Below are 10,070 nucleotides of genomic sequence, written 5' to 3' on the forward strand. Positions count from 1 at the left end.
TTATATAAACCCCAACCATAATATAACAGAAAACATGTTTTCTTCATCATACTCATACATGATATATATTATAAATTATTGTGAAATAAATATATTTATAAAACCTTATTCTAACACCTCAAATTATTGCCGGGATCAACTTGAAGTTGATCACAATACTGTGTGTAAAACCCGACACGAGAGGTGACGGTACTCGGATTCGCTCCGTCGCATTCGAGGGCACCATTAATGGCTCGAATGGTCGCCCCAAAACCCTGCCCGGAAGTTATGAGACTATGGCAATTATTCATCCAGTACCACAAGGCGGTCTTGAAAGATATCACCCGATCGGTGGCCACGATATCAGGGTTGTTCAAGCCGTCGAACCCGATGCTGTTTCCCGCGGGGCCGTAGTTAAAGTTCCACGAGAGTTGTATCGGACCACGCCCGTAGTAACCTTGGTTGGGTGCACAAGGATACTGTGTGTTGGTTTCATCACAATAGTCTCTCGATGGACCATTTATCTCATTTATGTAACACATGCCTGTACATATTATATAATAAAGTTTTAGTCAATAAATTTATATTCAAAACTTCAATTTTTTTTTAAAAAAAATTGAGATTTCAAAACAATAAATAATAATTTTCAAAACCATTTGAATTTTTCAAGTGTAAATCTAACAAAGGGAATTAAATTTTAAAAAAAAGCTTTTAAAGTGGACGACTTTGAATTTTCACAAAAATCTAATTTTAAACTATTATTGACCTTTTGCTTACAACGGTCAACTTTTGACTTTGTCCAAACAAGGAAAAACAAAAATCCTACGAATTTAAAATTCTTCTCCTTTCATTTCTAATTTAATTTTTAAAACTAATAAATTTCAAATTCTAAAAAAAAAAAAATCAAGCTGTCTAAAATTAAATATTCATAATAACTTAATCCAAATATAACCTTAGAAAATTTTCCAACATATTTAGGATGTGTGTGTTCAAAATCAATAAAGTTTTTAACATTTCGAGATTTCACAAGAACAATGTGCAAATTATGTGATGAAGTTGGCTCCATTAATTATTTCTACCTTATCCCACTACATTATATAAAGTAATGCAGTGGAGCAATATCAACTAGTGGCGATCAAAAGGAGAGCAATCAAAGTGGTGTTGACCTCCCTTCTATTTTTTGAAAATTATATATATAGATGTGTGTGTATTAATTTGTTATATATATTTTTGTTATATCTATAATAGAAAATTTTGATATGATGCAATCTTATGGAACATATTTATAGGAACACTGATAAAGTGTCATTCAACGAAATTTTTCTATGTTTCACATGTGAGCGACACTTTATCGGTATATTCACATAAAATATACTACACACTATGTAAGTGTGTAGTATATCAAAGTTCTATATATTTTATGTGAATACCGATAAAGTGTCACTCACATGTTAGATGTACTGATGAAACATAGAAAAATTTCGCTGAACGAAACTTTATATGAATTTTGATATGTTATACACTTACCGTATATATTTATGCGTAACTTACTGATATCCGGTGAAATTCTAACACTTCCTATGTTACTAGATGGAACATTTTCAAACCCACAATTATTAACAGAAAAAACTTGGACGAGATAGGTTTTATATATATATATATAGAGAGAGAGAGAGAGGGAGAGATCTTACGTCCAGTTTCGTGCGTAACATGGGCGAAGAATGCAGCGATTTCTCGCTTCGAGTCATCACTGGAGCCGACGGTACCGAACTGAGGATACGAGGCAAGAGCCTGAAGAAACGCAGCACGAGTATAGAATCCCTTCCCCTCGCAACTTCCAGCTGCCTGGTCCGCAATCCCGTTAAAAAACGAGTCCGTCACGATATCCGCCACGGATACCCCATTGCTGCTAGGCGGGGCGTAGCATGGCCCCGCCTGGCAGCCTTGGCCACAGTAGTCGTTACCGGTTCCGCAATATCCGAATCTGCTGCAGCACAGGTCCGATGCACAGCCGCAGTTTTGGCCGAAAACCGGAGCCCCGATGGCAAGAAAAATGGCTGTGAAAGTGAGAGCTAGGAAACGTTTTCTTTCACTTGGGAAGAAACCCATTTGAAACAATAATTATATTTCCAAGAAATCTGTTTGTTAAAGTTTGGGGATGAAAATATGTGGTTCTTGCTGGTGAATTTATAGTTGCATGGAGAGGAAATAAGGCAGCCATTAATGTGGAAATTCAGGTTATGTGGAATACTCTGACTTTGTCGGCAAACACGTTTAGAATTTTCTACGTTTCATTATTTCTTGTTTGTTGACATTTTCTCCATTGTCAATTATATTTGGGGGCTGTTTGCTATTAAAAAAAGTAAACGTTTGGTAAGTAAGTAATTATAATATTATGTTTTTAATAAAGTATATGCTAAGAGATTTAATTTTTATTGTGAATATCGATAGAGTTGACTCGTCTCACAGATAAATATTCGTGAGATCGTCTCACAATAGACCTGCTCTGTTTATAAATATTTTGTTAGTGTTATAACCACTTCTAATTTTTTTATAAAAAACGTTTTTTAAAAAATAGACTTATGTAAGTGTTTTTTTTCTGTATCCAAACTCGTTTAGTTTAAATTTTTGCAAAAAACTGATATATTTAACGTCATGTTAACATTACGGCAAAAATCAAATTAAAATTAAAAATACAAATTTCTATATTATAAAAGCCAACTTAGATGGTGATTTTTAAAAGATAAATTCCCATGGATCTGTTTCATCATCAAAGTCAATAAACAGATTATTATTCAGCAAACAAATCAAAGTCTTCTCTTCATCATATTCATTGTCCAATAGTCTATGCCATCTTATTAACTAAACTTTGTTCTAGAAAGTAGATTTTTTCAGCCTTATGACGTCATTATGTTCATGATTTTTGAATAGTATGATATCCTAAACTTAGCTTAAATGAAGTTTTCAACTATATTGGACAAATGAAAAGGCTATAAGTAATAGTAGCAAATTGAAAAACAAAAAATCGATCTGAAACTGCATCATAAAAAACCGATCATGTTCTGAGATTGCGCCAAAATCGCGACTCTGCTTGAGTTCGAAATTTACGTGAATTAGATTAAATGATATGCCTTTTTGTATGAGTTACATTTGTGTTGTTTTTTTTATAGTAATATTGAATAAAGTATACTTTATTTATTAAATATCCTTTTGATTCAAGAAATTTGATGGATAATTTATTTATCGACATATTTTATTTTATATTATTTGGCCAAGTCAAAAGCTAGAAAATCTACATTCCCACTGAATATATATAAATATAAACATAAAAAAGACGTAGCCAACATTCAATATCAGTAAACATCACATAACTTCATAAATCAAGAACAGTGGTGTAAAATTTTGCCACACAAGTTTTCCTATCCAAAAATGGTAAAATTTTGTATATGGTTTCTCATCTACATACAAAAGCAGGATGGATATGCATATTCAGGAAATATAGAAAACGAACAATCGAAAACAATGTCTTACAAAAAGGTGAGTGGAGTCGTCTCGACGGTCGGAGGTGGTAGTGTTGAAGTCGCGTTATCGGTCCAATTCTTATCACCCCAATGCCACAACATGCTTTCCCAGAAGCAAAACTCTTCGAAGCAAGTAGTCAATCTAGAGTCTTGAATTTTGATTTTCCAATGTCCATCAGTGTAGTTGTTCTTCTCAGCTTCCCTCCGATCCCACTCGAGTGCAGCCTTTTGTTTGGACCTGAGTAAACAGTATTTGTGTAAATTCTCAGGCATTGCATCATGGACTTTCCACCAAGTTCTATGAGCAACATCACTGGCAAATTCTTGCAATATCTCAACGTTCCAGTTGCAATCATAATCCCGGAAACATAACCATGGTTTTAAGCCCAGATAGTGAAGCACATAAAGGACAGGGGGATCTGCACCAAAAAGACGAGTCTTCATCTCTTTTTTCTCCTCCTCGTCACCGATCCAAAAGTGCTTCAAAAAGTTCATGTGCTTGGGGATTCGATGCCACCACGTAAAAATCTCATTCAAATAACCTTGGTCCCCACCATTGTATGACTCGATCTCATTAATATGATCCATCAACAACTGGAACGTGCAATTTGATGGTTCAACCACCATCACACCAGAATTAAAGAGGGTGGCGTTGTTCCCTGTCGCGGTTATTTCTGGCATCTCGAACAAGAAATCGATATTTCTTAATATCAACAAGTCTGCATCGATAAATATGATTTTGTCGTAATCTGTCAATTGCCATAGACGAAATTTGCTGTAATTCCACTCATTGTAGGCGTCTTTTTCGGCTTTTGGATTTCTGATTCTTTCAATTGTATGGAGTTTCCACCCTGCTGCCTCGAGACCACCCCTGTGGTAATCGCTGATAGTTTCATCAACAAGTATGACAAGATCTCTAGTAGAACCAGACATGCGAATACTTTGTGCTGCAACTATGGCGCCACAAACATAGACATGTGCCGAGTGCAGGATTGTCGCATATGCTTCTCGTCTTTCGTTACCCGAGTGCCAGTTTTCTGCATGACATAAATTGTTTCACGCTACTCAGTTTCCTACGAAAGTCCTACAGAGAGAGATGAGGTAAAATTTCAAGTTATCCCTTCTCACTGATATAACCAAATTAATTTGGTAATTCTGTTCGGTTTTCAATTTTAGAAAATATCAATTAGATTCGCATTCAGTTACATTGTTTTAAAACGGAATACAGTATATCAGTAGGTATTCTCTCCATTATCTTGATCACTTGGTTGTTTTGGTTAAAAATTTGGGTTTTTGTAAAGTTTTGTTCGGTTGGTTCATTTAGCTCATAAATAAGTGAAGTTTGTTTGCTTTAGAAAGTTTGATTCAGTCAGCAACCAAATCAACCGAATATAAATCCCTGCCGTAGAGCTAGTTCAGACAAAATTTAAGGCATTTTAGAAAAGTGTAAAACAAAATTAGCTCTAACCTTTAGCCTTCAGAGGAACTGAAAGTTCACATGACCCAGCTGAAAGGTGGAGTTTCTCTCTCAGTTTATTTGAATCGGGTTTAAACAGCCATGCATTGCCTTCACGTACAATAAGCTCTTTACAAGTAAAAAGATTTGGAGTCGGGAAACACTCGGTGATGAGAAGAACGTGCATGGGATAATGCCCTTTGGTACTTGCAGCTAGCCTGGCAACTTCGAGTTGCAAGTGGAAACGAGCCACATTTCTTGACCAGTTCTTGGATTTATCACACGGAAGCTTGACAACTATAAGGTCCAGTCGTGGTTTGCCAGAGAAAAATAATTTCGGTAAAGTAGGGCATGTGGGAACCTCAAACTCTTCTTCCTCGTCCAACCATTCTGGGTATAGTGTTTCCCAAGTGATATTATGTGGGACGGAATCCAAGATAAGTGTGACATGCTCCGCTTCTGAGAAGAATTGCTTCCACCAAGTAATTTCTTTCTCGTTGAAATTCAACAACCCAATTCCCTTGTACTCATCCCGGTTAGTTAGTCTCTCAAGAACAGCAGAAACTTCATCCCAATTGATATTTAGAAGTGATGCATAGTTTAGATCCATGCTATATCTATCCACCAAGCCATGCCTATAATTATAATTTCATAAAGATTCAAAACAAGAAATTGCGATTCGAGCAAATCAAACATCTCATGAAGTATTAACCAGTTCACAAAAAAAAAAAAAAAACATTCGAGACTTTTAGAGTATACTTCAAGGCACACGATAAACAAATTTACAAGAATATAAACGATATTACATGCCTGGAACGAGATCTGGACACGTAATCCGTCTCATGAATTGGAGGAAAATGTAGGATTGTAAAAAGTGCTACAATGCTTATAACAGCCATCACAAGCTTCAAAGTTAGGTGTTTGCAATTCAAAATCCTGTCCAGAGCAGGGCCATGAAGATGTCTACCTCTTGAAGGCTTTCTTCGGTATGTTTCTTCACTGAAACAAACAAGTGAAGATCAGCAAGCAAATTGCTAAATTTAAAACATAAATAAAACAGGAACAAATGATTTGATTGCTAAATTGAATACTTGAACATAATTTACTTGTTAAAAAGTTCAATCTTGTGGAGAAACACAAAGGCGTACATATGGGTCCAGAATAGCCACATTATGATTGTCAACCTATGCAATTCTTCCCTAAAGGTTATCCACAGTCAAAATGCTCAGACTAAATACTCGTATTTTTCTCAGTATCCATTAAAAAAGTGCAAAAATGCCTAGAACTAGAAAAAGAGTAGAAAGTGAATCTCTTGAAATGCCACTCACAACGAAATCATGAAATGTTCATGTGGGTTAACTTTGTATAAAAAAATTATCTTGTGGCACTGTACTGACAAAGTTGAAACATTCAGTCTAAAAAGAACCTTATGCAATCCTAAAGTTTCGCAGCGCCTCCATCTATACCACTAACGAACAAGTTAGAACTGAATAAACGAGATGTGACCAAAAGCGAAAAAAAATGCAAAAGCTAAAAGATAATGGCTTTGGTCTTTGCCAAAAAAACTAAGAATATACACCTGTCAGCGATATCATTTAACCAAAACAACCAAAAAACTAAATCTTGATGTGTCTAAACATGAATATTAGCCTCCCCCGGTACTCACACACCCCAAGAAATTTCTTTCCCCCGCATCTCAACTATTCCATGGAACACTCCACATCAAAAAAGATAGTAGAATCCAATATTCCTAGTCGCATACCTTGAGATGATGCAAGAAACTGCCCAACCACTGCCTAAAACTACTTTATCTTTTATCACGTAAATAAGAAAACTCCTCATAGTGTCCAATCTCTTAAAGATCTCATGATCCAATTAATACAGACGAAAAATACGCATAATGTTTTTGATGAATTATAAATTATCTTTTCTCGTGCTTACCATAATCTCGTTTTTGGAGTTAAGAGGTTGTAATACAGTACCAAAAATAGGGGCCACAAGTTTGAAACCTCTGGTGTGTGCAAAAACTCCATGAATTCATTGAGTTGGTCTTGAGTGACTTTGATAGCTAATACCAAATCAACTTGCATGTATACATCTTGGATATTGATCTCGGGCATATATTTCCTACTCGCTGACTGAAAAATTCGTTAAATTGTGAAATTATATTACTGGTTGTAGTCCACCCAAAAGTTTTGAACAAGCTGTTCCAACACTACTCAATTTTCAAAATTTTCACAAGTTCACTTAGTAACCAAAGAGCAGATTTTTAGTATTCCTATGCAAAACTTGTTTATGGGAGAACCTAACCCCATTAAATTCGTATTCATCCTTTCATTCCTCACATTTACAACATAACCCCCGCTTTACTTCAGATTTTGAAATTATGAACCAACCTCAATGAAACCCAAAGAACAGTCCCATTTCCTAGAATTCAACACATGAAACAAGATATAAAAGTTTTAACACTTCAACAGAAGTAAAGATCATACACAACGAAATTCCGAGAAGGCCCAGATGCCCAAACTTAACAAAGAATCAAAATATTATTTACATACAATCAAGAATGCAGAATCACATAAAACCCACAACAAAAGTGGTGCCGCGGCAACAAAAACAAGACTATCAAGGAATGGATTCCTTAACATTAAAACATTAAACCCATTTTTAAAAGCCTTACGTAGAGGCAAAGAGCCTAAGCCTCGGCTCTACAGAAGTAGGAGACAAGTTTCTCATCTTGTTGGCTCAGTAGCAACTTGCTGCAGCTGGCGACATCTGATCTCAAGAAAAAAGCCAACTATTTTCTTGGAAATTAAACTTCAACAACAACAACAAAAAAACACAGATTTAACTGATTTTTACGCCTAAAGTTGCTCGCTAAAATAGGAAGATACTGCCTGTTTTAAGTAGGGATCTGTGCGCAAAGATAATGCCAAAGAAGAAGAATTTGATGCCAGAAGGAGGGAGGAGAGAGTTAAACGCGAGGCGGCTCTCTCTTAAAATACATAAACAAAATTAAAACCAAAACCAAGAATTCAATCAACGACATACCCATAAAATAATGGTTTTAATGATTGGAGATTAGTCCACTTCTTTCTTAAAAAAGCTTCTTCTTCCTTTTTTAATAGTATCCAAAGTTTATCATTTCGAGAATCGTTTAAATAATATGAGTAGGTCTTTTATGAGACGATCTCACGGATATTTGGGTCAATTTAAGAGATTCATTTCACGAAATACGATCCATATGACTGTCTCACCCAAGTTTTTGACTAATAATAAAGAGAATAGTTTTATCATATAAAGTGGGAAACCTAACAAAAAATTAAATATTATTATTACTACTGTTGAAAAATAATATTTAAAATGTGTGTATTGAACATTTGAATGTTGAATATTTGAATGTTGAAAATAAGAGTTGTAAATATTGAAAATTAGTGTGTGATGATGTAGGTAATGATGTATTTTATTTTTGGATTAATTGTAAAGAAATTCTATAAATAGGCTCACCATTTGTGAAGAAATTCACAATTGAGTAGAGAGAAAAATATTATAAAGTGTGTAGTTTGGTAAATTTTGAGAGTTTGAAATTTTTACTTTTTACCATAAATTTTTACTTTTTCACAACACGTTATCAGCACGAAACTCTAAAAGTCCTCCATATTTTTCCAAGCTCCAAAACAGAAGAAAAATGTAACAAAAATAATAATATTTATTTTACTGTTTATTTATTGTGTATATATTTAATATATAATATAATGTTATTATATAATAAAATAAATTTTTCAAAAACTTGTTATAAATCTTGGGAGGATGTTAAGACGACATCCCACACTTCCGGTAAGAGATACGACAAGTATAAAAGCCTATAAGGTTTTTAAACAAAATAAATTATGACACTTCATTATAATAATGTGATATGATATACATAATTATTTAAACATGTCTAATATTATGTACATCATAATATTACCATAAAATTATACAAATACATACCTTTATTTTTTTGTACACCCACGGTTATAAACGGTAAAAAAACGACTAGTTTTTGTCCTATAAATATGATCTCACAAACTCTTTCAATCATTCCAACTGTCTCTTCTTCTCTAAAAATTATTCTTCATCAAATTTTTTGAAGAAAAAGGAAGATGGCTTTCTCAAGGTTATTTTTAATTATTTTGGTTATCATACTCACGAGTCTTGTATTTATCGGAGAATATCCTCCTCGTCTGTTTCTTTATTTTCACAAATGCTTGTACTTGTTGTTTATCCATTAATTTGTATTGCAATATTCACTAACTAATAAAATGCATCGTAATTTTTTTTAGTACCACCATGTCAAATTTGACAAAGCTCGAATTTGTTGCGCTTGACATCACGGGAAAAAAATTATATGCCATGGACTCTCGATGTAGAAATGCATCTTAAGTCATTGGGTCTAAGTGAGACCATAAAAGAAAATGACATATCGACATCACAAGAAAAGACAAAAGCCATTATATTTTTGCGTCGACATCTCGACGAGGGATTGCAATGTGAATATTTAATTGAAAAAGATCTCATGGCTTTGTGGAAAGGATTGAAAGAAAGATTTGAACCTATAAGGGAAGTTATACTTCCGACCGTCCGTGATTAATGAAATATGTTAAGATTCCAAGATTTTAAGAAAGTTAGTGATTACAATTCAGCGATGTATCGAATAATCTCGCAGCTAAAATTTTGTGGACATGAGGTCACAGAATTGGAAATTCTTGAAAAAACATTTTCCACGTTTCATGCATCGAATATTACTCTACAACAACAATATAGAGTACGTGGATTTGCGAGATATTCTGAACTCATCGCCTGTCTTCTTGTGACGGAAAAGAACAACGAGCTATTAATGAGAAATCATCAGTCCCGACTCACTGGATCAACAGAAGTAAATGCTGTAAGTAAAAATGAATTTAAACCTCGAAACCAAAATCAAATTCAAAGACAAAATTTTGGTCGAGGTCGAGGTCGAGGTCGAGGTCGTGGCCGTGGACGTGAAATTGGCCGTGGTCGTGGTCGAGGCTATGGTTTTGAAAACAATAGAGATAGTTATTTTTATAACTCATCTCAAAAGAGCGTCCCAA

General features: G+C 34.5%; 2 protein-coding genes across 2 annotated transcripts; both read right to left on the minus strand.

Moving 5' to 3' along the window:
- On the minus strand, positions 1-2,234 carry LOC140827676 (endochitinase EP3). Its single transcript, XM_073190450.1, has 2 exons — positions 1,671-2,234; positions 1-523 (listed from the first exon to the last, which is right to left on the minus strand). The coding sequence occupies exons 1-2, from the start codon at positions 2,086-2,088 to the stop codon at positions 111-113; spliced, it is 831 nt and encodes a 276-aa protein (XP_073046551.1). The 5' UTR covers positions 2,089-2,234; the 3' UTR covers positions 1-110.
- Positions 2,235-3,332: 1,098 nt separating this feature from the next.
- On the minus strand, positions 3,333-8,031 carry LOC140827677 (putative UDP-glucuronate:xylan alpha-glucuronosyltransferase 3). Its single transcript, XM_073190451.1, has 4 exons — positions 7,637-8,031; positions 5,767-5,955; positions 4,969-5,591; positions 3,333-4,537 (listed from the first exon to the last, which is right to left on the minus strand). The coding sequence occupies exons 1-4, from the start codon at positions 7,690-7,692 to the stop codon at positions 3,507-3,509; spliced, it is 1,899 nt and encodes a 632-aa protein (XP_073046552.1). The 5' UTR covers positions 7,693-8,031; the 3' UTR covers positions 3,333-3,506.
- Positions 8,032-10,070: the final 2,039 nt, after the last annotated feature.

Source organism: Primulina eburnea, chromosome 3, assembly GCF_022965805.1.
Source record: "Primulina eburnea isolate SZY01 chromosome 3, ASM2296580v1, whole genome shotgun sequence".
Classification (NCBI taxonomy): Eukaryota; Viridiplantae; Streptophyta; class Magnoliopsida; order Lamiales; family Gesneriaceae; genus Primulina; species Primulina eburnea.

Coding starts and splice junctions, on each gene's coding strand:
- LOC140827676 (XM_073190450.1), bottom strand. CDS start 2,088: ATGGGTTTCTTCCCAAGTGAAAGAAAACGTTTCCTAGCTCTCACTTTC. Junction 524..1,670: donor TGTTACGCACGAAACTGGAC/GTAAGATCTCTC, acceptor TAATATGTACAG/GCATGTGTTACATAAATGAG.
- LOC140827677 (XM_073190451.1), bottom strand. CDS start 7,692: ATGAGAAACTTGTCTCCTACTTCTGTAGAGCCGAGGCTTAGGCTCTTT. Junction 5,956..7,636: donor CTTAGGCTCTTTGCCTCTAC/GTAAGGCTTTTA, acceptor TGTTTGTTTCAG/TGAAGAAACATACCGAAGAA. Junction 4,538..4,968: donor AGTTCCTCTGAAGGCTAAAG/GTTAGAGCTAAT, acceptor TATGTCATGCAG/AAAACTGGCACTCGGGTAAC.